Below are 25,473 nucleotides of genomic sequence, written 5' to 3'. Positions count from 1 at the left end.
GTGCTCCAATGCATCTGATGCCCTTGTCCTTCTATGTGGCAGAACTCTTAGATTTGATGTATGCTGTTGAAGATTGTGCTGAGTTACTTCTGTGCATCTTATAGATGATACACACTTCTTTCACAACTCAGTGATGGAGGAAGTGAATGTTGAAACTGATGGATGGTATGTCAATCAAGTGGAAGGTTATGGGCGGGGAGATGGTCAGAACAGTTAGGTAGTGATAGGTAAATACAGGTGGTGGATACGACCTGGTTGGTTAATGGAAGGAATGAATATAATTTGTGGCTAGAAGGAAGGGTTGGTAGGAGGAATGGAAAGGAAGAGATGGAGCTGTAGAGGACGATGGGGTTGGGGTGAGAAGGTTATTTGAAATTGGAGAACACAATGTTGAGTCATATGGGCTACAGCCTGCCCAGGCGGAAGATAAGCTACTATTCCTCCAATCTGCAGTCTGATTTACTGTGGCAATGGAGGAGACTGAAGATGGACATGTCGGAGAAGGAAAGGGAAGGGGAATTGAAATAGGCAGTGACTGGGAGGTCAGGCTGGCCCTTACGGGCCTGACTGAGAGGTTCGGTGAAATGTTTCCTTAGTTTACGTTTGGTCTTAGAGAAGACCACATCAGGAGCACTGGATGCAGTAAACTGGGTTGGAGGAGGGGCAGGTGAACCTCTGTCTCAGGTAGAAGGACTGTGGACAGAGGTAAGGGAGGACCGTGTGTGTTAATTGGGTGAGTGGCTCAACTCCAGGCTGAATTGGAGCTGATCATCGACAATTGAGGGGAGCTATGACTTTGACAATAACCGGGATGGATGGTCTCCGCTTCTTCTGAGCACAAATCTTGCATGGTTCAGTGATGATGGCCCAGGACATCCTTAATCAGCACCTGCACTGTCTATCAGACTTACAAAGAAATTACAGAGAAGCTATAGATGTAGGATCTCAACATTCTCCTCTGTCTACTTAGTGGATCTTTATCTGTTGCTTCCCCCTCTGCAGGCTGTGCAGCACCATTGGAGGTTGATGTATTCTTTACGCAATTGTAATTGTTGTCTCCTTCTACACAGTCTTCACAATTAAAACAACGTCACAAGGGCACTTCATATGCTTTATCTGCTGGAATATGCATTGCAGCATTATTACAGCATATGAAGATGGTACAGAAATGTTGGTTCTTTATGTTTGTACTTTTAGTTGTTTACACACCAACACCTCCCCCACCTTCCCGCACCCCCCCTCCCCCCCACCCCCCACACACACACACACACACACACACACAACTTCCCACAGTAATGTCTTCAGTACCCCAGGTAACTAAAATGCTGAAATGCACATAGAGCACTTGCATTCTTACAAAGAATAATTCTTGCATAGCAATAACTAGAAATTGATGACTCTTTATCTACCTTCATGTTCAGACAATCCTTGGGAGACCAGGGCATAAATGCTTTCATGAAAAGACTATGGCAGTTTTTTTTTAATTATTCGTTGAAGGGACATGGGTGTTGCTGGCTCAGCCATCAGTTATTGCCCGTGCCTAATTGTCCAGACAGCATTTACCAATCAACCATAACATGTCCACAAAAAGTATTTGAGCAAATTATTCCATTTAAGAAACGCTAGATGATGAAGAAAGGAGTAGGCTACGTCATCGAATGAGATTAAGAAAATACAGTGAGAGAAGGCTGGAGTCACATGTATACTAGACCAGGTAGAAACAGCAGATTTTTTTTTCTTAAAGGACATAGGTGAACCGGATAGACTTTTCTGATAATTGACAATGGTTTCACAGTCTAGATTTTAATTGAATTCGAATTCCACCATTTGTCATAGCGGGATTTGTGTGCAAGTCTGCAGAATATTACTTGGATCTCTGGAACATTTGTCTAACAATAATACCAAGATTTCTGGCAATGCCGCCAGAATAAGACTTCAAACTGGACCATACAACAACTGAGGAACAAATCAAATGTGATGCAAAGAATTAATCATGTGAAGGTCGTAGTAGCAACCACCTTAATTCAATCTGCTAAACTTGTAGTTAGTCAAGTTTTCTGAGAGCTCGCATGGGACATTTGTAGATATACGTGCAAGTGTTGAAACTGAACAGTTGCAACTAAGTAATGCAAGATTGGCAAATAGAAAATAATGTAATCTGTAACTTCACAAAATGAAAGAACAATGCTCTCATATTCAAAATCATATATACACATTAACTTGATGTAACTCAGTACTGAGCTTTTTATCCATATGGCTATTCTCAATCTTATGAACATTCATATGTCTTAAAGGAAATCACAATTTCCATCCACTTGATATTCACTTGTAATAACACTTTTATTTAGAATAGGTGTGCAAAATTATTTCTTACCACTTCATCCTCAAGATTCAAAATATCTTGCAAATCACTTTGTGAAATATTCAGGATGGATGCTGCCCTGGACTGGGCTTTGTTAATAGACTCTTTTGAAAGACCTTCATGACTGATATGTTTCACCTTTGCTCTTTTCAATTGGGTTCTCCTGTCTTGAATTTCTTTGCACATCTCACTGGCGAAAGTCTGTCATTAAAAATAATCAAGAAGTTATTTATACAGGAACGTACAAATCTGAGTGTTGAACTGGAAGTTCAACAACAATTTGCATTTAACACAATGTCCCAGAGACAGAAGGAAAGAAGTCGAGGTTAGGTGAAAGGAGATACTCTTAGAATAAAAAGGTGTTTTCAAATAGGTAGGTCTTAAGGAAGACTTAAAAGGATTGAGAGAGAGAGAGATGGCGCGGTGTGAGTAGTTGGAATGTGGAATTTGTGTCTACAGAGAGTATTTGAAGCAAATAAATCCACTTAAGGAAAACTAGACGAGGAAGAAAGGAATAAGGTATGTCAAAGAACGAGATTAAGAAAATACAGTGGGAGAAGGCTCCTGAGGAGCATAGTGACCAGCATCGAGCAATTAAACTGAATTGCTTGCTTCTGTCCTGCACATTCAGTATAATTGTAAGTAAAGCACTACATTCCAAATTTAATGCTTTATCTTTTAGTTGCTTGTTTGCATCAGTAGGCAAAAAAGATACTTAACAAATACATTTTTGTCTTGGTCTCAGACTTGGCCTCTTTACAAATTCACCAGAAAAATAGGAATGCTTCAACATTTTTATTATATGGCTGCTCAATATTCTGGAATATTACCACATGAAGTGCCAATATAAAGTTACCTCTTTGCGAGAGCTTTGGAGATAACAGGATTAGAACACAGGAACATAATTCTGTCCTTTCTTTTAGTATCGTATTCTGTCCTTGTCATTATGTTGCTGCTATAAATTCCTGCATTCACATACATCATGAAAATTGTCCATATAAATTTGTCACATTTTAATTACACATTCCAAGTAAGGAGGGAAGGGGGAAAAGAAAGGCAATGATAATGAAAAGGAATGGTAGGCATTACAACCAAAGGCTTGGACTGGACTAATCTACCATGCCTGCCTCTACTACCTCTACTAGCAATGCATTCCAGGTACCTACCACCCTCTGTGTAAAGTACTTGCTGTGTATATCCTCCTTTTCACCTCTCACCTTTAACGTGCGACCTCTCATTCTTGAATCCCTTACCCTGGGGAAAAGCTTATCCCCAACCTCCATGTCTATACCATGATTTTGTAGACCTCAATCAGGTCCCCCTACAAGCTCATTTTTTCTAATGAAAGCAATCCTAACCTCTCTTCATAGCTAGCATCTTCCATACCAGGCAACATCCTCGTAAACCTTCTCTGCACCCTCTACTTTGGAATGTGGCGACCAGAACTGTACACAGTTTTCTAAATGTGGCCGAACCAAAGTCTTGTACAACTTTAACTTGACCTGCTAGCTCTTATACTCAGTACCCTGTCCAATGAAGGCAAGCATACCATATGCCTTCTTGACCACTCTATCCACCTGTGCAGCCACCTTCAGGGTACAATGGACCTGAACTCCCAGATCTCTCTGCTCATCAACCTTTCCCAAGGCTCTTCTGTTTATAGTATCGTTTGCTCCAGAATTAGACTTCCCAAAATGCATCACCTCATATTTGTTGAAGACAACAAGGATCGATTGATTAAAATCAAAGAAGCTGGAAAGACCAGAATTGGTGAAATGCAGGTATCTCAGAGCTATAAGGTTGGAAGACATTAGAGAAATAGGGAGGGGTGAAAATAAGCATTTGGCTTTGTCTGGTCAGGGCTTCATTGGAACAACTGAAGCCTAAAGATTAAAAAAAATCATGGAGGGCTTTAGTGGAGATGAAACAAGATGGAGTGGATGCACGGTGGCCCAGTGGTTTGCACTGCGCTAGGGACCCAGGTTCAATTCCTGCCTCGGGCAACTGTCAGTGTGGAGTTTGCACATTCTCCCCGTGTCTGTGTGGGTTTCCTCCGGGTGCTCCGGTTTCCTCCCACAGTCCAAAGATGTGCAGGTTAGGTGAATTGGCCATGCTAAATTGCCCATAGTCAGGGGTAAATGTAGGGGAATGGGTTTGGGTGGGTTGCTCTTCAGAAGGTCAGTGTGGACTTGTTGGGCCAAAGGGCCTATTTCCACATTGTAGGGAATCTAATCTAATCACTCAATAAGATAGATTGATGTTTCTTGAGAACAATCGGCCAATCCTTTCATCTAAAGCACACATTTCAATTTTCCATCACTCAAGGGGCTGATAGCAATTTTCAGTCAGATAAGGTTTGCCATATAATAAACATCAATTTCAAAACAAAAATCCACAGTAAAGCTGGACGTTGACAGTTTAAATAATAAAAATAACAATCACAAAGTACCAAGTAGCAGAGCCATTCAAAAAATATGATGTTGTCTTTTTTATTTAAGAAACAGAGTAAAAATGAGACACTTTAGACCCAAAGTCCTCATCACTGGGAAAGGGGTGGGATGAGAGCTGAACTAAAGAGTTGGGTTTAGATGAACACACCCTGACCATGTGTGTTCATCTATTGGCACACACTATGAGCTGGCCTCAACAGAACTCATATGACATTAGATGAATTTGGGGATGACTGTGAAGGCAGCAGGACCACTTTTTCATCTGTTGAGGCTCGAGCTGTCCACGTGGGTGGATATGTTCTGTTTCTGTAACTCTGGTCTTGCTCCACAGTTCACTCGCCTATATTAACCTCTGTCCTCCTCTAGGGGGCCATCATCTGCAGGGGAGGATGATGATAGCATGACCAAGCCAAAGGTAAAGAGAATGACAGTATGGTGGAAAAAGGTGGGGACGAAGGAGAGAGAGAGAGCACGCAGCCATGGGCTGATGAGAATTGCAACTTCCAAAATTCACCAAACTACAAAAACAAAAGAGAAGTTCACAGCTCCTCCAAGTTATACAGTGTTTCTCTCCCACACTTGCTGCAGATAGATTCACTGGTGACTCAATGGCCTGTGATTAGAGGAGCAGCTCCTTGCTAATCTGTCACTTCTACCTTTTGGTCCGCACAACATTTTGGGAGTCATGCAGGGCTGGATTCCGAGCCCCCAGGGCACATGCTGGACAAGCCAGCTGTAGATAGTGTGAACTGACAAGCATGCAGCTAAGATTGGAAACACAGGTACATAAGGTATCACAGGTGTGAAATTGTATCCTATGCTTATGCCCATACGCAGTGTGCTACTGTCTTCCTCTGAATTCACTTCCTTTTACTTATAGCACATTCTGATGATTCAAAATCATCTCTTGTTCAATTTGAATAAATTATTCAGTAATTTGAATTAAACACATGCATTAAAATAGTATAGCTATCCTTTTATGTACGATTCCAATTATCCTTCAATTTGAATTTTTATGTATTTCAATTACATCCTCAGTTTTTTTAAAACAAAGGTTCGTCAATTTATTCTGTTCACTGCGCCCACGCTCTGCTGGTATAGTATTGTCACTGTGGATCAGTGGTGCTCCCCAGTGTTTCATTACTTATTCAACTTGCATTTATGACTAGGCAAATTGGGAACAACGATCGAACTTTAAAGTCGAAATGGCTGACAAAGAAAGTCCATGTCCCATTAGAATGCTGGTTTGGCAGGAACCTTCTTAAACTAACAATACAGATCGCAAACTGTGGGATATTTATGTAAATTGCATAATTGAAACTTTACTGCCCAAATCAACTTCCAAAATAATTTGTTAAATTGCAGGAAGCACAGAAGAAAATTTGCATATTATTTTCAATTTTTAAAAATGCCATATCAGTTCACACAAAGATCAAAAAAGTATGGAGCTGGAAAAGTACAACATGGAAACCAGCCCTTTGGTCCAATGCAACCAAGTCAAACAGATATCCTAAATTAATCTAGTCCTATTTGCCAACATTTGGCTCATTTCCCTGTAAACCCTTCCTATTCATATGCCTTTTAAATATTGTAATTGTACCAGCCTCACCACTTCCTCTGGTAGCTCATTTCACAAGTGCACCACCCTCTGCCCGAAAAAGTTGCCCCTCTGGTCCCTTTTAAATCTTTCCCCTCTCACCTTAAACCTATGCCCTCTAGTTTTGGAATCCCCTACTCTGGGGAAAAGCCTTTGACTAGTCACCCTATCCATGCCCCTCATGATTATATAAACCTCTGTAAGATCATCCGTCAGCTTCCAATGCTCCAGGGAAAATAGCCCCAACCTATTCAGCCTCTCCCTATAGCTCAGGCCTCTAACCCTGCCAACAGTCATTTGAATCTTTTCTGAATCTTTCAAGTTTCACAACATCTTTCCAACAGGAGGGAGATCAGAACTGAACGCAGTATTTCAAAAATTGCTTAACCCATTGTCCTGAACAGCTGCAACATGATTTCCCAACTCTTACACTCAATGCACTGACCAATGAAGGCAAGCATGCTAAACACCTTCTTCACCACCGTCTACCTGTGACTCAATTTTCAAGGAACTATGAAACTGCACCTCAAGGCCTCTTTGTTTGGCAACACTCCTGGAACCTTACCATTAAGTGTATAAATTCTGCCTTGGTTTACCTTACCAAAATGCAACACCTCATTTATATAATTGATGTAATTTAAACTTCATCTGCCAGTCCTTGGCCCATTTGCCCACCTGATCAAGGTTTATATGTACAAGTGAATAAAACCGTGTCAAGCCAGTAAAGAAAAGGATTGAAGTGTTGGATTTAAAAAAAACGTTCTTGAAGGAGTGAGTTTGGAGAGGGAAGCTTTACTGTTAATGATGAGTTGAAGTGAGTGCAAAGAATAATCTAAAGTTAAATTCCAATTGTGATCACAGATCAAGTTCATTCATGGTTTGTTAGTTTTCAAATACTAAGGCTTTTAATTATTGCACACCATAACATACATAAAAGGCACATATGTGGCATAACATCTGGAAAAGATGTGTCAGGACTGCTAGCAATATGTTAAAGACTGTTCTCATTAGGTGGAGTAGACATATTTTTAGACATGTGTGAACTAAGCAGAACTATAACAGTTTCAACAGCCTACAGCACATTAGCCCTGTTTCTTTGTCTTACTTTATTGATTGAAGTAATAATTTTTCTAAGAGATACCGCAATAAATATAATTAAAACTTGACCACATTGTATTCCTACATTAGTCTGTGGAGAGTTCACAGGGAGATGATATTCCCGAAGCAAACGGCTTCCTTATTCTTGTGTTGTTCACTCGGCTTAATGACAGTTGCCCCAAAGCAACTTAAACCTGGCACTTGACAGTAACTTCCACTCTTGACAACCTTGTCTAATAATTCTAATAAAATTTTGACCATAGGGCATGTTTTAAGCTACTGAAGTTTAATACAGTGCTTAGGATGACAGTAACATCAAAATGCTGGTCTGTCTTCCCAAATGAATATGTGGTAAAGCCAACAATTAATCTTAATAATCATTTGTTATTAATGATTTAATTGTGAGCTCATACTGTTACCATGATAAAACAGTTGCATTGCAGTGCTAGGACTTTTTATATAAGCAGTCTTAAGCACATTCAAAAATGCTCACTAACTGTCAAATCTTCTACAGAAGGGCCTTGAGCATCCTTTTCATCAGTTTCATACTCCAAACATGCAACTCCAATTGCAAGCCTGTATTTGTGACAATGAATAATTTTTTTTTGAGATGCGAAAACTTAAAAGATCTACAGAGATTTGGCAGTGCTGGTGCAGGATATAGCATTCATTAGTCTATCTTGATGCCACACTTATATGTCATTGGAAGGTTGTCAGTAATGGTTCCAAAATGTGTATTTTTTTTAATCAACAGGCACCCTTTCAATTCTGATTACATTAATACGTGTCTCATTATCAACTTCCGTTTTTAAGTAATTTTAAAAATATTCAAGACCACAGAAAGTCAAGATCACTGTTTGATATTATGGGTGATTGGGGACAGGAATGGATGAGGAAAATATGGCATTTGTGGTGGTGACCAAGATTTCAGTCTTCTTAACATCTATCTGGAAGGAAGTGAAACTCACCTAAGATTGGATATCAAGCTACATGAATGTCAAAGTTCCAGATATCAGAAACTTTGACTGAAAGAGTAACTGGGTATCCAAAGTGTTTGTGCAGATGCTAATCCAATGTCTGAAGGTGATGCAAGGGGTAACTTGGAGGTGAAAAAGAGATGACCAAGGATAGATCCTTCAGGATTCCAGAGATAACTCAGGTAGGGAGAAAGAGAAACTATAGCAGGCGATAGGCTGGTACAACTAGATAAATGACAGTGGAATCATACAGGAGCAGACCCTTTGACATGTACGGGGAGGAGGTGGAATGATGTGGTCACTGTGAAACATTACAGTTAGGTTAAAGAGATTGAGCAAATTAATGCACCAAAGTCAGAATAACAGGATGTCATTTGCAACTTTGGTTAGGGCTATTTAAATCTATTTAGATGAAATCTATTTGGAGAAATCAAATACAGAATTACAGAGAAGATGAGCACTAATTCAAGTCCAGGCAGGTTAGTGAGAAATTAGGAATGAATGATTCTCTTCATCGCTGATTCACAGGAGCAGCAGCAGCAAGATGCAACCACCTACAAGATGTACAGGAGAAACGTGCCAAGGCTCCTTATACAGCACTTTCCAAACCCACAACCGCTATCATCTAAAAAGACAACAGCAGAAGATACTTGAGAACACCACCACCTGCAAGTTCCCCTCCACTTGCCATCCTCATTTGGAAATACGTTGATGCTCCTTCAGTATTGCTGGGTCAAACTCCTGGGATTCCTTCCCTAAGGCATTGCACCTATACCACAAACAAAGCGATTCAAGAGGGCAGCTCATTGCCACTTTCTCAAATGCAACGAGGGATGGGAAATAAATGCTGGCCGAGCCAATAACACCTACATCCCACGAGTGAATAAAAAAGCTACATGTAAGAACGCACAGAAACAATACTAAGTATATTTATCCTGGCCCATTATGAGTTTGTTGAAATGCTTTATGAGTTATTATTGAGCTGTGAATAGCACAGTGACATTTAAAGCTCCAGTTTTCATTTAGAATTATTCCTTCATTCCCATCCTTGGATACACTAGATTAACTTGTTTGCTGAAGTCACTTATTAGCAAGGCCATTATGTGCCTAGGTGTCCTTGGAGAGGGAGCACACAGTGCCCAGAGGTATTTTCAAGGCCTTCCTTGGCCAAGAGATGCTGCAGGAGTGACAGTTTATTTAAATTTGAATATTTGATTTATGTCATAATGCTCCTTAAAGTGGTTTAATTTCTTATAATTGGTTTAATTTGTTCTAACTTGCGTAAAAATAGCCATTATGGACTAGATGCAAGTACCAAAGTTTTAGTACAACTCATGGTTACTAAAGCTAACTTGGTCAATTCACATTACCTGTTCTAACATAGAACACCCTATAACAATTAGAGAAGGAAGGCAACACACAGATCATTGCCAGAGAGGATACAAGGGTGGTTTAAGACTCGGAGATGGAGCTGAGGCAACTAAAAGTTCAACATCTTTTCTATCTTTCAGTAATTCTCAGTGAATATACAATGGCTAAAGACATGTGTCTTTAGAATGTGATCAACATTGTCAAAGCTGCTTCAAGTCTCTCCTTTGACTGAAAGTCTTGTGTGAGAGCTGTACTCTGTATGTAGCTACTATCACCATTCCTTTCTGAATCAGCTGCAACTTCAAGAAGCATGAATTTCAGAAATTGCCATGAGTAGGACTTTGCAGTATGTATGATCAGTTTCTCCATCCCTCACAGTCACCAGCTCAATAGAATCTATACTGGGGCAGTTCCATTAGACAAAATCAGAGAAAGGCAGATTACCTTTACTCTGCAGATGAAGCTCTCCTTATGCCTGAGGACAGGTTCTGATATCACAAAGGAAATAACAGGGATACAAGACATACTGCAAAGAAGATCATATTTAATTCTTGAACTCAATGTAATAGCTTTTTCTCACTAAAGTGCCTCATTTAAGTATTTCAGTCCAATTATATTTGACGTAAAAATACAAACAAGTAATTTGAAACTTCCCACTTCAACTCTAGCAAAACTCTGGCAGAATTCACACTAAAAAGGCAGAGAATTGGTTGCAAAAGATAGCTATTGTTTCTCGGATCAAATGGTACCAATTGTAAGGAGAACTTCAACACTGTTAGTGCCTCCATTCTTGTGCCTCCAACACAAAGGACATGATTGGAAGTGATGTAACATCTAGCATTTGTGACTTTGTCTCCCTTGTGCAAAGCATGCATTGCCACTGGAATTTTCAAGGAGTTCTCATCCTTACTACCTTAATGGTACCATCAAATAAAGGAAAAAACTGGCTGGTCTGCAAAATATAATTATGAATTGGAAATGGAGGATGGAAATATGAAGCAAAAAACTAAATCAAATTATCCGTCAGCATTTTAATAACTTTTCATACTTCTGAGAGGCTTCCCTGTTCCGAAAAGAAATCTTCCTATCACCAACCCGCTTTACTGAAAAGCTGGTTTAACCTCATTCCTGAATGTGACCTTTCTCAATGTCAAGATTCATTCTGGTTCTCAGCTAAGTTCTATTACAGACACAAAATTCAATATTGGATCTACCTCCTTCCCTGTGTCTTAGAAGAAATTATCCTCTGTGTGACTTGTCAGAACAACATATTTAAATTTTAAAAGAGTCTTAATACAAGGCATTCTGAAAGTGACAGCGCTAATTTTTAAAAATATGCTAGCATTACTGCAAAGAGGAAGAAATATATATTTACACATACAATTACATACATTAGGTCCTTTGTGGATATCTGAACATGTATTGTTGAAAGGACTGCTTTCCTAATCATGCTTAAGAGCACAGCCTTGGATTACTTTCTAACTCTTTATTCTGCTCGCAAATAATTTCCAAAGGCATGATGTATGAGAATAATGATCAAATTTTAGTAAAATGTTCGTAGAATCCATTTTTTATTATCTTTAATGCATGAGATTACTTTCCTGCTCGTATAGACAGATCCTGCTTTTCCAAGCACAGAATGTGTCAGATGATACTGGCTGATTAGTTGTTTTGCACATCCAAGTCCTGAATCACTGAATTACCCATTTTCCCTTTAATGCTACAGGCATTCTTCATTGCAAATCACAAGTTGCCTGAGGTGCCTTTCCTCAGGCAATAATCTGAGCTGTTGTGCACAGTCTGTATGAGATTCTCTGGGCAGGTCCAGGAGGAGCATCCATGAAGTGTTACAAGGCCATTGAGCAGAGTCAGATGTCAGGCACCAACTGGAGCTGCAAATAAATGTTTGAGCCCAGCAATCCTTTCAAAGCTCCATTTCTTCATGTTGCAGAGCTGGAACGGATTTGCCTTCGATTAGTCCAATGTTATTACCTTCCCACAAAGGAATCACGCTTCCATTGAGGTGTTCAATCTGGCAACTCCCTTAATGGCTCAGTTATTGAAAAGAAGAAAGCTTGCAGGCGAGAGTAATAAAGCACAGTTTTGAGGTCTGGTGAGATATGGAATGATCTCCAGAACAGAAGGGGCAGTTTTGAATTTTTTGGATTGTGGGAAAGGGCAGACAATGCTGTTTAGTCGTACGCATAAATGATAAGTAAGCAGAATTTAGTGAGGGAGACAATGTTTGTTGAAAATTAGAGAAAATGTAGCAATTTACCATCCCTGAATATAAATTCATAAATTAATGGCTTTTGGAATAAGGGCTATGGAAAAGCATTTTAAGTCAGGGGGGTGTACAGATTTTATTTAAATTACATGTTAAAATGAAGCCATTTTATGCTTTAGTAATTTGCTTTATACATACCCTTTGGATGCTCATCTTAAATGTTCTAATAACTTTTTGTTATACAACATTTAATGTAATAAAATACCCCAAGGTGCTTCAGAGGAAGTATTATAAGACAAAATTTAAAACTGAGCCATATATGGAGATACTAGAAGAGGTGAACAGTTGATTTTCAGGATCTGTTAATGGAAGAGAGAGAAGTAAAGAGTTGTGGAGGTTTAAGGAGGAAATTTCAAAGCTTATGTCCCAGACAGACAAAGGCATAACCATTAAGGGTGTGCAATTAAAATCTCAGATTTTCAAATTTGACTTGGAGGAGCGTAAGTATCTCAGATGGTGATAGGGCTGATGGGGATTACAGTGATACAGGCCATAGACTGTAAAGATGGATGAACATTTTGAAATCAAAATGTTGCTCAACTGGGAACCAGTGTAAATCAGAAAACACAGAGGTGATGGGTGAATGGGACCTGAATATAAGTTAGAACATGACCTCAACTTTACAGAGGATAGAAAGTAAGACGATGGTCACAAATGCATTGGAATGGTCAAGCCGAGAGAAAATAAATGCATGGTGATAAAGCCCACAGTAGTAGACAAGCAAACACCATTAGTACAATTAGACTGTGATTGCACAATGTAACAGTACATGGAAAATAATGTGGACACAGTCATTTATAATGAGGAGAAGGTGGACACAAAAGCGACTGGAATCATGTTAAATGTAGCTCAGATGTTGTGGCAATTGTTACCCACAACCAAGACGAGCATAATCATTTCAAAGACTAATGAAATTTTTCTTAGTAACTTAAAGAGATGGAAATGTGATTAATTATGCATAGGAGTATGAAAAGGAGTATCTTAAATCAAAGAGATCATGGTAATATTGAGTTATACAATGGATAAGAATAAGTAATATATTGAAACTTTAAATAAAATCAAATCAGAAGGGAATAAACTAGACTGATCAGTAGTAATATTTATTATTAGAGTTCATAATTTATAATCAGTTTTACTAACTATGGAATTTAAAAGTACTAGATTTGGATCTGAAATGAATTATGAAGGAACAGGAATAATTCATGATTGAAATTCACTCAAACTCCTAACAGTACCATCTAAACCCACAACCATTACCATTTGGAAGCACAAGGGCAATAGATACATGATTCCTGCTTTATGTTTATTTGCTGCCTTTAATAATTGAAGCAAAAGAGTCGAGTGTGCTAAAGAAAATTTGTTTTGAGCCAGGACTGGGTTAAAATATTTTGGGACAGAGGTTTGTGGCCTGCCTGCTCCACTTGACAGCTTTATTTCCTCAAATGTTTCATTTGGCCATGCACCCAAAATGCACAAGTGTGCATTCCTATTCAATGCGCTTCGTGGTCCATGTGCTCAGATAACTATCTGGAGCGCTTTCCACCCGAAATTCCCAACCAACTATTTTCTGGATGTTCAGTAAATTTGCTCAGCCTGGGTAATGAAGCCCAAGCAACTTGGAAAAGGAAATACTGACATGGAGGAGGATATGGTAAAGTGCAACAAGTGATTAAGAAAACCAATATATTTTTATTCTTTCACAGGATGTGGTGTTCATGCCTAGGCGAGTATTTGTCGCTCATTCCTATTTCCCCTTTACAAGGTGTGGATAATCTGCCTTCTTGAACTGCTGCAGGTCATGTGGTGCAGTGGTGGAGGGTATCATTACTTAACTTAGAACAAAGAAAATTTACAGCCCAGGAACAGGCTCTTCGGCCCTCCAAGCCTGAGCCGATCCAAATGTACTGCCTAAACCTGTCGGTCAATTCCTAAGCATCTGTATCCCTTTGCTCCCCACCGACTCATGCATCTGTCCAGACGCAAATTAAATGAATCTACCGTGCCTGCCTCTACCACTTCTGCTGGCAACACATTCCAGATGTCCACCACCCTCTGTGTGAAGTACTTGCCGCGTATAACCCCCTTAAACTTTCCACCTCTCACCTTGAAAGTGTGACCTCTCGTTCTTGAATCCTTCACCCTGGGAAAAAGCTTGTCTCTATCCACCTTGTCTATATCCTTCATGATTTTGTAAACCTCAATCAGGTCCCCCCTCAATCTCCTTTTTTCTAATGAAAACAAACCTAACCTACTCAACCTCCCCTCATAGCTAGCACCTTCCATACCAGGCAACATCCTCGTAAACCTTCTCTGCACCCTCTCCAAAGCATGCAAATTCTTTTGGTATTGTACTGTACACAGTACTCTAAATGCGGCAGAACCATTGTCTTGTACAATTTTAACATGACTTGCCAGCTCTTTTACTCAATACCCTGTCCAATGAAGGCAAGCATACTATATGCCTTCTTGACCATTCTATCCACCTGTGCAGCAACCTTCAGGGTACAATGGACCTGAACTCCCAGATCTCTCTGCCCATCAACTTTTCCCAAGGCTCTTCCGTTCATTGTATAATTCGCTTTAGAATTAGTCTTGCCTAAATGCATCATGTCACATTTGTCAGGATTGAAATCCATCTGCCACTTTTCCGCCCAACTCTCCAGTCTATCTATATCCTCCTGTATTCTCTGACAGTCCCTTATGCTTTCTGCTACTCCACCAATCTTTGTGTCATCTTCAAAATTGCTGATCATACCAACAGTGCCCTCTTCCAGATCATTTATGTATATTACAAACAACAGTGGCCCCAGCACTGACCCCTACGGAACACCACTGGTCACCTTTCTCCATTTTGAGAAACTCCCTTCAACTACTACTCTCTGTCTCCTGTTGCTCAACCAGTTCTTTTTCCACCTAGCGAGAACACCCTGCACATCATGTGTCTTCACTTTCTCCATTAGTCTATCAGGGGGAACCTTATCAAACGCCTTACTAAAGTCCATCAACTTGGTCACTTCCTCGAAGAACTCTATTAAGTTGGTAAGGCACAATCTCCCCCGCACAAAACCCCGTTGCCAATCCCCGATAAGCTCATTCCTTTCCAAATTTAAATAGATCCTATCCCTCAGTACCCTCTCCAGCAACTTTCCACCACTGACATCAGGCTCACTGGTCTGTAGTTACCCGGAATATCCCTACTACCCTTCTTGTACAGGGGCACAACATGAGCAATCTTCCAGTCCTCCGGCACCTCACCTGTATTTAAGGATGCCACAATGATATCTGTCAGGGCCCCAGCTATTTTCTTTCTTGCCTCCCTCAGCAACCTGAGATAGATCCCATCTGGTCCTGGGGATTTGTCCACCTTAATAACCTCTAGCCTACCTAACACATCTTTCCTACTTAAGTCAACATGATCCAGACTAATCAAACTTCTATCTCTAATTTCAACATTCATTATGTTCCCTCTCCTCAGTGAACACTGATGCAAAGTAATCATTCAGAATCTCACCCGTTCCCTCAGGTTCGACACACAGCCTTCCTTCATTATCCTTTAGTAGACCAATCCTTTCTAGAGTTACCCACTTGCTTCTTATATAAGAGTAAAATGCTTTGGGATTTTCCTTAATTCTGCTTGCTAAAGTTTTCCATGACCCCTTTTAGCGCGCTTGATTCTTCGTTTAAGACTTGTCCTACTTTCCCGATATTCCTCCAGGGCCCGTTCTGCTCTTAGCTGCCTAAACCTTATGTACGCTTCCCTTTTCCTCTTGGCTAGTCGTACAATTTCTCCTGTCATCCACGGTTCATGAGTCTTGCCCTTCCTATCCTTTGCCTTCAATGGGACATGCCTATCCTGCACTATCTTTGAAAGCCTCCCACATCTCAAATGTGAACTTCCCTTCAAATAGCTGTGTCCAATCCACATTTCCGAACTCCTGCCTAATTTTGCTATAATTGGCCTTGGCCCAGTTTGGTACTCTTCCCTTAGGACCACTCTCATCTTTATCTACGAGTATTATAAAACTTACAGAATTGTGGTCACTGTTCCCAAAGAAATCCCCCATTGCAACTTCTCCCACCTTTCCTGGCTTGTTTCCCAGTACCAGGTCCAATATGGCCCCTTCTTTTGTCGGACTATTGACATACTGCTCTAGAAAACTCTTCTGGAAGCTTCTTACAAATTCTACCCCATCCAGACCTCTGACGCTAAGTGTATCCCAGTCAATGTTGGAAAAATTAAAATCTCCCATCACCACTACCCTATTATCTCTACATCTTTCCATAATTTGTTACCTATTTGTTCTTCTACCTCACGATCACTATTGGGAGGCCTGTAATACAGCCCCAACAATGTAACTGCACCTTTCTTATTTCTCAGCTCCACCCATAATGCCTCACTACCCAAGACCTCCATAGTGTCCTCCTTTCGCACAGCCATGATATCATCCCTGACCAGCAACTCCACCCCCTCTTTTACTTCCCTCCCTGTCCTGTCTGAAGCGTCTATATCCTGGAACATTTAGTTGCCTATCATCTTGCCCTTCCTTCAACCAAGTCTCTGTGATTGCAAAAACGTCATACTCCCAGGCACTAATTCAAGCCCTAAGTTCATCTGCCTTACACGTTATACTCCTTGCATTAAAGTAGATGCATTTGGTCGAAGAGGTGCTGCTCAAGCAGACTACTTGGTCCTGACTTGTATCTTGCAGATTGTGGACAGGCTTTGGGAGCCAGCAGGTGAGTTACTCACCTCAGAATTCCCAGTCTCTTATCTGCTCTTGAATCGATGGTATTTGTAGGATGGCCCAGTTCAGCTTCCATCTGAGTTAACCCCTTGGATGCTGACAGTGATAGATTCAGCAATGGCATTGTTGTGGGGTGCATGCACTTGTCACTTATCAGCACAAGTTTGAAAATCCTCTGTTCTTCAACTTATGTCTTTCTCATCAAAACAATTTTCAGAAACACATTCTTTTTCTTCCAATGTCACTGGTTTCAACATGAGGCACAGATGACTCTTTAAAATCATTATTGTTGATATGCCACAGTAATTAACTATTATTGAGTTGAGGAGACAAAGATGGATATTAGTGTGGCCAGGTGACCCATGGCCTTCAGGATTGTTACAGAAATATTTACACTTTTTTCACGGAAATGGATAAAAACTTGCAACATGGAAGCCAAATTAAAACCGAGCCGGATTCTGCAATCTGCAAACTGCAGACCTGGAACAAACAACATTCATGCAGACAATCAATTTCCATGAAAACCAGACGGGTCTGGAACTGCCTGGCCAATTGCAAACAGCTACAATGTTTCAGAACAAACCATTATTGACACCTCCAGTGAATCTGCTTTGTCAGAAGAATACTACACAGGCTTGTTGGCACCTAGTTCAGCATGATAAGGACAGCACTTGACAGCTGAAGGTTCAAAACCATGTTCTGCGACCTCCAACTATGGGAAGTAGGCACCTTCTTCGATCTTCCTGCCCCTGCCTGATTTAATATTGGACACATGACACAGAATCTTTGAGAAGGGCATAAAACGGTCAATCTGGAGCCCCAGCTCACTCTACTTTTGCATCTTCTTCAATGGCAACTTCAGAGAGACCAACTCGGTGAGATGACCCAAAGGCTACAACCAGCTCTAGGCAAGAGAGTAAGCTCAAATCAATGACAGCCTACCCCAAAGACTTAGGAAGTCTGTCCTTGTGTTATTGAATGTGTATTACTGGTTCTTTCAGCCAACAGTTCAAGTACAGTATTAGGGATATGTGAATAGGGTGGAGCGAATACTTGAAAGCTTATCATTGCATCAGTTGTATAACATTTTGACCTTTTACTATAAATTCTGTGTCCTATGATTCTGCCCCATAGCTACCTGACAAAGGAGCAGCACTCCAAAAACTTGTATTTCCAAATAAATCTATCGGACAATAACTTGACGTTGTGTGATTTTCAACTATGTCAGAAGTAGATAGCTACTGTATATTTGAAACTGTTTACTTTGAGACTTAAGACTTTTTACTGGAGAGGTCTGTGAAGCAGTTGGTAGACTTTGATAGAGTTAAATTAAAGTACAATAGTAGTCTGATAAATATAGTTTTCCTTGTTAAATTATTCAATAACGTTGTGTTGGACCATCTCTGACTCTTGTCCCCTTTGTTTATCTCACTGTGGAAGGTGCCTGAGTTAAAAAATGCTCCTGCAGACTGCTCAAGGTTAGTCAGGGTATAGTTATCCACCTTTCACTTTAGAACATTAGATTAGATTAGATTACTTACAGTGTGGAAACAGGCCCTTCGGCCCAACAAGTCCACACCGACCCGCCGAAGCGCAACCCACCCATACCCCTACATTTACCCCTTACCTAACACTACGGGCAATTTAGCATGGCCAATTCACCTGACCCGCACATCTTTGGACTGTGGGAGGAAACCGGAGCACCCGGAGGAAACCCACGCAGACACGGGGAGAACGTGCAAACTCCACACAGTCAGTCGCCTGAGTCGAGAATTGAACCCGGGTCTCAGGTGCTGTGAGGCAGCAGTGCTAACCACTGTGCCACCGTGCCGCCCACAAAGGTTGCTGTTTCATCATGATCTCACTGAACAGCAGGGCTAAATGGCCTATTCTTTTCAGCTCCTGGATTTTTATAAATGACTTTGATGAGGAAGTGGAAGGTGGGTTAGTACGTTTGACAATCACATGAAGGTTGGTGGAGTTGTGGACAGTGTGGAAGGCTGTTGGTGGTTGCAACAGGACATTGATAGGATGCAGAGCTAAGCTAAGAAGTGGCAGATGGAGTTCAACCTAGAAAAGTGTGAAGTGATTCATTTTGGAAGGTCAAATTTGAATGCAGTTTACAGGGTTAAAGGCAGGACTCTAGATAGTGTGAAGGAACAGAGGGGTCTTGGAGTCCACGTCAATAGATTCCTCAAAGTTGCAATCCAAATTGATAGCGTTGTTAAGAAGGCATGTGGTGTGTTGGCTTTCCTTTGCAGGCGGATTGAGTTTAAGGACCATGGGTTTGTGCTGCAGCTCTGGAAAACCCTAGTTAGATCACACTTGCAATATTGTGTTCAGTTCTGACCAACTCAATAATAGGAAGTATGTGGAAACTTTAGAGAGGATGCAAGGAGATTTACCAGGATGCTGCCTGGACGGAAGGGCATGTCGAATGAAGAAAGATTGAGGGAGCTAGGGCTTTTTTCATTGGAGCGAAGAAGGATGAGAGATGACTTGATACAGGTGTACAAGATGATGAGAGGCATAAAGTGGATAGCCAAAGACTTTTTTCCCCAGTGAAAATAGCTCTCATGAGGGTGCATAATTTTAAGGTGATTACAGGAAGGTTTAGGGGAGATGCCAGAGGTAGGTTCTTTACAGAGTGTGGTGGGTGCGTTGAATGCACTGCCAGTAGTGGTAGTAGAGTCAGATACATTTGGGCCATTTAAGCGACTCTTGGATAGGCATATGGATATTAGTAAAATGAAGGATATGTAGGTTAGTTTGATCTTAGAATGGGATAAAAGGTTGGCAGAACGTCAAGGGCCAAAGGGCCTGTTTTGTGCCATACTGTTTTATATTCTAAAAATGTCACGTTTTTAGAACATAAGTTGAATAGGTTCTCTTGAGTTAAGGGATTAAAAGGGTAGTGAGCTTTTTACATTGGTGATTGAACCATTGGCGGAGGCCATTGTAGGGATCCCAATAGATCAGCTCCAAAAGTGGGGTCAAAATTACATAAGATGTCGATGTATGCGGACGATGTCCTCTTTTTTGTCAAATCCAGCAGTTTCAGTGCCTTCCCTGATATAATGCATCAGTGCGTTTAGCCTTTTCGGAGTATAAGATTAATCTTGCTAAATCAGAGGCTATACCTATGGGTGGTTTTCCGAAGGTGCTAGGTCTTGAGGGTGAATGTCGATTCCCATTAAACTGGTCACAAGGGGGGGGCTTTTGTGTATTTGGGCATATTCATTATTCCAGTTCTGGACTGATTGTTCAAAGCTAATTTTATTCAATTATTTGACAAAATCAAACAAGACCAAAGATGGGAGGCGCTTCTGGTCTTGTGGTTGGGTCAGATAGTGCTTATTAAGATGAATATTCTCCCCTGTTTGTTCCACCCTATACGATACTCCCCCGATTTTCGATAAGCAAAAATTCAGGAGACTGAACAACTGGTTCAGCTCTTTTATTTGGCGTAGTAAGCAGCCCCTCATGAAATTAGCTAAATTACAATTGCCTCACAGATTGGGAGGAGTGGATCTCCTGCACATTAAAAGCTACCAACAAAGCTCGCTTTTATCCTACATGAGTGATTGGACTTGAGGGGACCCTCTTTCAATATGGTTAGATATCGAAACTTCCCAGGCAGGGTGTCTCCTTACTAGCTTGCTGTTTTTGGACAAATTGAGGACAGTTAGGGAATATTGCCATAACCCAATTGTTAAAGCTTGAAGGGCAATTCGGCAGACGGAAGGCAATACTGGCAAAACATCCTCACTTACACCTATAATGGGTGTGGCGAGTTTTCAACTGGGGATGATAGATTCAGGATTCAAACATTGGATAGCTAGGGGTGTGTCTTGCATGGGCAGTTTATTTGCGGGAGACACAATGATGTCTTTTGATCAGTTAGCACGGAAATAGAGCTATCGAAGAGGGACCTCTTTTGTCTTTTTTCAAGTTAGGGCTTTTATTAAAAAACGACCACACTTTTGACTGATCCCTACAAATCCGACATGGAGAGGAGGGTGTTCAGTGCTAAGGGTTCACTTTCTGTCAGCACTTTATAACATCAATTGGACGGTGCCCCCTCAGTTGAGTTTGATTGCTTCTGCAGGGTATGGGAGAGAGAGCTAGGTGTTGAGGTCTCCTCAGAGGGATGGGAAGATATTTGGGAAAATGTAAGAAAGGTATCAATTTGCAATAGGACCCATGCTTTACAGTTGAAGATTTCCTACAGGGTCCACTTGGCTCCAGACCTTTTGTCAAAATTTAAACCAAGGGTGTCTCCAACATGTCCCAAGTGCAAGGTGGTACTGGCACTTTTACTCATTGTCTCTGGTCCTGTGGTAGGCTTCAAACATACTGGAGGGCTGTCGTGGGTGCAATAGAATGGATTTTGGGTGTAAGAGTGGAGAAGGACCTGGTCTCTCTTCTTCTTGGCCTGCCCAGTGTGTTCCTTGCAAATGCGCATCACAAAAAAACTTTTCAACATCCTCACTTTCTGCACAAGAAAGAATATCTTACTTGGTTGGGATCCGAAAAACCCCCAGGCCTGTTTGATTAGCAGAAGATTGTTATGGAACATATCCCCTTCGATTTTCTCACAGGATTTTGTTTAGATTAGATTACTTACAGTGTGGAAACAGGCCCTTCGGCCCAACAAGTCCACACCGACCCGCCGAAGCGCAACCCACCCATACTCCTAATTTACCCCTTTACCTAACACTATGAGCAATTTAGCATGTCCAATTCACCTGACCTGCACATCTCTGGACTGTGGGAGGAAACCGGAGCACCCGGAGGAAACCCACGCAGAGACGGGGAGAATGTGCAAACTCCACACAGTCAGTCGCCTGAGTCGGAAATTGAACCAGGGTCTCTGGCACTGTGAGGCAGCAGTGTTAACCACTGTGCCGCCCATAAATATTTTCTGAGGACCCTAGTACCTATTTTTTAGATTAGATTACTTACAGTGTGGAAACAGACCCTTCGACCCAACAAGTCCACACCGACCTGCCGAAGCGTATACCACCCAGACCCATACATTTTACCCCTTCACCTAACACTATGGGCAATTTAGCATGGCTAATTCACCTAACCTGCACATTTTTGGATTGTGGGAGAAAACTGGAGCATCAGGAGGAAACCCATGCAGACACGAGGAGAATGTGCAAACTCCACACAGAGAGTCGCCTGAGGCGGGAATCGAACTCTCGTGCTGTGAGGCAGCAGTGCTAACGACTGTGCCACCGTGCCGCCCACCACAAAACTGAGAATTTTTATAACACATGGCAGCCCTTTTTGGAATACCTGGACACAGATTTATCTGCCACACTAATAAAGGCTTTTATATAACTGTAACGATTGTGCTTTACCAGTCCAATAACCAGAGAGGAGGAACTGCGAACATATGAGTGTTTTGTTTGGCTGAGTTGAGTTATTACTATCTATTAGTTTTTTGTTGGTTATTATTTATTTAGTTAAATAGTTAGTTGGGTTTTTTATTATATATTTTCCGTATATATCTATACGTTTGTACATGAGGGCGGGTTTTCTTTTACTTTTTTGTGTTTTTTCTTTGTATTGTTGAAATTGTATTGTTTTGTATTTGTTGTAATATTAAAAAAAAGCTATTTTTCAATAAAAATATATTCAGAAAAAAGGTTGTGAAAAACTGCAATTTATGGTCCCAAAAAGCCAAAACATTGAGAGTGGGGTCAGTTAAAAATCCCAAAACTGTACTCACTGGGGATTGTTGTTAGGTAAGGGTACAAAGGGATTTTCAACCAACGCTGTTAAATGGAGTTGTGATACACATTAGCTATGTTTTAACGAAAAGGCAAAACAGGTTTGAGGTGCTGATTTGCTTTCTACTGCTCCTATATCCTATGCAGGCCAGGGCCACAATGTGGCTTGATTAAGGGTCCCATGTAAACCATGAGCCTTTTGTACAGCACAGATTAGAATATTTTGAAAGAGTTGCTCCTCCAATCAGAGGCTGGTTCTCATCTCCATATTTTCTTTTCGTTTGATCATCATTGCTCATTTAAATTATAAATGTATTGCTTTGGATTTTTGTTTTGCGATCCATGCTTCCTGTAGTGGCGACTGTACATATTTAAAAAAAATGTTCACTTGCCTTGAAAAGACAGAGAGTGGACAATCCTGTTCTAGCATCACTCTGAAAGGTCCTACAACAACTAATGTGGAAATGGACATTTCATAAAGGCACAGCAGGGAACAACAAACAGGTAATAATTTCATTCACATTGTTTAGGGGAACACAAAATTTGCTTTATTTATTATTTAACTAGTTGAATGACAGAACAGAAACATGCCTCAAGTTTACACACTGGTGAAATTACTCCCTCTAATAATGCAAATTGTCTAACAAATTATGAAATTATGGTTTTAAATTGTGTGAAAAATGAATTAAACTTTATTTCTTCATATTTCCCAACTAGACTGTCATTTGAACATTCCTCAAAAGACAACTAAAAAAAAGATTGTACTATTGAAATAGTCAATAATTCTCAAGTAGAAAACAAATCTTTTCTTCATATTCATTTGCAGTCTGACCCAGTTTTATGAATCCGCTTCTTTACCAACAAAATAAGATATAACTGTAGCTCTGGGCAAAACAGTCCCAGGTTTACCTATTAACAAAGCAGACTGCCCCCAAACAGCAAGATCTAAGCCATCCAGTTCATTAACAGCCACCCAAGCCTATTATTCTGTTTACTACTTAATAGATATTCACTGCCACAATTCTGCCTGGTGTGTGCGGAGATTCAATTTGACCAAATCCCAGGTGCCAAGTAATCCTGATGGAGATTAACTGAATTTATCTCAAATTTCTCCTGAAAAGTAACATAGTGAGCTGATCTCTTGATGTTTTTCATCTCATTTTGGTAATAAGAAAGGTAGAAGTATAGAAACTAGTAATTCATTCTTTCTCATTTCTTCTCACCAACACATACCTACCTCTGGCACAGCTGCATTCAGAAATCTTTAATCACTGGTAATACTGCTTGTTAAAAAGAACGCATTAAGATTGAACCTGTAGTATTCAAGTTACGGGGACTGAAAGCTTGCAGCGCTGTTAAGAACTCCCAGTCATGATCAATATTTGAGAAGATTAAACACTCCTGAGTATTAAGTCTATCCATCACAGATTTAATGCATTCATATAGATCACTTGCATCCATTTATCTGAAATAAACTCAGTTGCTTTCTCTCTATGTTTTACAAATGCATCAAATTTCTGTTTATTTTCATGTGATAACTGAATTAATGAAAACAAGCTTCTAGAATAATCTCAAGAATGCCTTCAAACAAAAAAAAAGATGAATCTATAAACTGCTACAGTCTTTTAGTAATGAATTTGCATGTCATTGAGCTCTTTATACATCGTTGAATGTGGGGAATAATTGACTTGATTAGAAGTGTTTATGGACGGTTACATTATTTTAAGTCAACAAATCATCAACACTATGGCTCTCAAGCATCACAAAGTGAAAGAATAGCTTCAATTACAAGCCTTTTTGCTAATATAATGTGTTCTTATAAAAGTATTTACTTTAACTCAAATTGTGAAATTTTGATTTCATACTTGAAGTACTTAAATGAGCAACTCTGTTGAGATACTTGAATTCAGTTGTAAGAATTTTAATATTAGAAAGAAACATAACATTAATTGTGGTAATTCCAAAGAAACTGGAAATTGGTTTATATCTACATCTATTAAAATGAACATGCACTGTGGCTTCAATCATGGAGGCAGCAAGTTACATTAATACAGAAACAAAATACTGAGGATGCTGGAAATCTAAAATTAAAACAGAAGATACAGGAAATACTCAGTTGGTCTGGCAGCATTTGTGAAGAGAGAAACTCAATTTTGTAAATCTGTGATATTCCATCAGAACATTACCTTTATGAATGTAATAAATTTATCCACTCTTTTATTAGCAACAGTGAGTTTCTTCTGAATGCCTGCGAGAGCCTGTTCACTTTGCATGGCCAGTCCATGCATCTGTTGTGATGCTGCTAACTCCAGTTCCGTCATTGCTGATTCAGCCTCAATCATTTTCCTTTTAAGATCATTCAGTTTCTGATTCTAGAATTCATGGAAAGAAAACAGACATGCATGTAAGATAAATATTTAAGTAACACACATGCAACAACATTGATGAATCATAAGTAGAAAGATTAAAAGGTAATAAGACAATAAAGGTGATCCTCTTTTTGCTTTTCTGCCTGATTAATTAACTTCCAATTAAATGAAAATATAGCTTTTGATTGTGTAGTTTGCAAGAGCATGATTTGAAGAGAAAGATCAAAAACATAGCAGGGAACCACAATGTATTTGCAATAACAATCCTTTAATGCTTCTCTAGCGATTATTGAATTATTTAATCATTACGAACATCAATAAGTTTGATACTCATGCTGTGGAGTAAGCAATTGTTAGAAAAAAGATCTGAATGGCAGGAATTATGCTGACAATCTGTAATAATGCAAGTGGCACACGCATAGGTATAAAACAAATCAAGAACAATTTGTATGGAGAACAACAGACCCCTAAATGCA

General features: G+C 40.1%; 1 protein-coding gene across 1 annotated transcript in view; it reads right to left on the bottom strand.

Moving 5' to 3' along the window:
* Window positions 1–25,473, bottom strand: part of cntln (centlein, centrosomal protein) — a 454,938-nt gene that overhangs the window by 39,656 nt on the left and 389,809 nt on the right. The window contains exons 24-25 of the mRNA XM_060846250.1: window positions 24,815–25,000; window positions 2,375–2,563 (exon numbers count right to left, since the gene is read on the bottom strand). Coding sequence (XP_060702233.1) covers window positions 2,375–2,563; window positions 24,815–25,000 — 375 coding nt within the window. The remainder of the gene's footprint in view (window positions 1–2,374; window positions 2,564–24,814; window positions 25,001–25,473) is intronic.

The sequence above is a fragment of the Hemiscyllium ocellatum genome, chromosome 2 (genome assembly GCF_020745735.1).
Source record: "Hemiscyllium ocellatum isolate sHemOce1 chromosome 2, sHemOce1.pat.X.cur, whole genome shotgun sequence".
Taxonomy (NCBI): domain Eukaryota; kingdom Metazoa; phylum Chordata; class Chondrichthyes; order Orectolobiformes; family Hemiscylliidae; genus Hemiscyllium; species Hemiscyllium ocellatum.
Note: the sequence above shows the minus strand (reverse complement) of the source record. Positions and strands in the feature narration are given on the sequence as shown.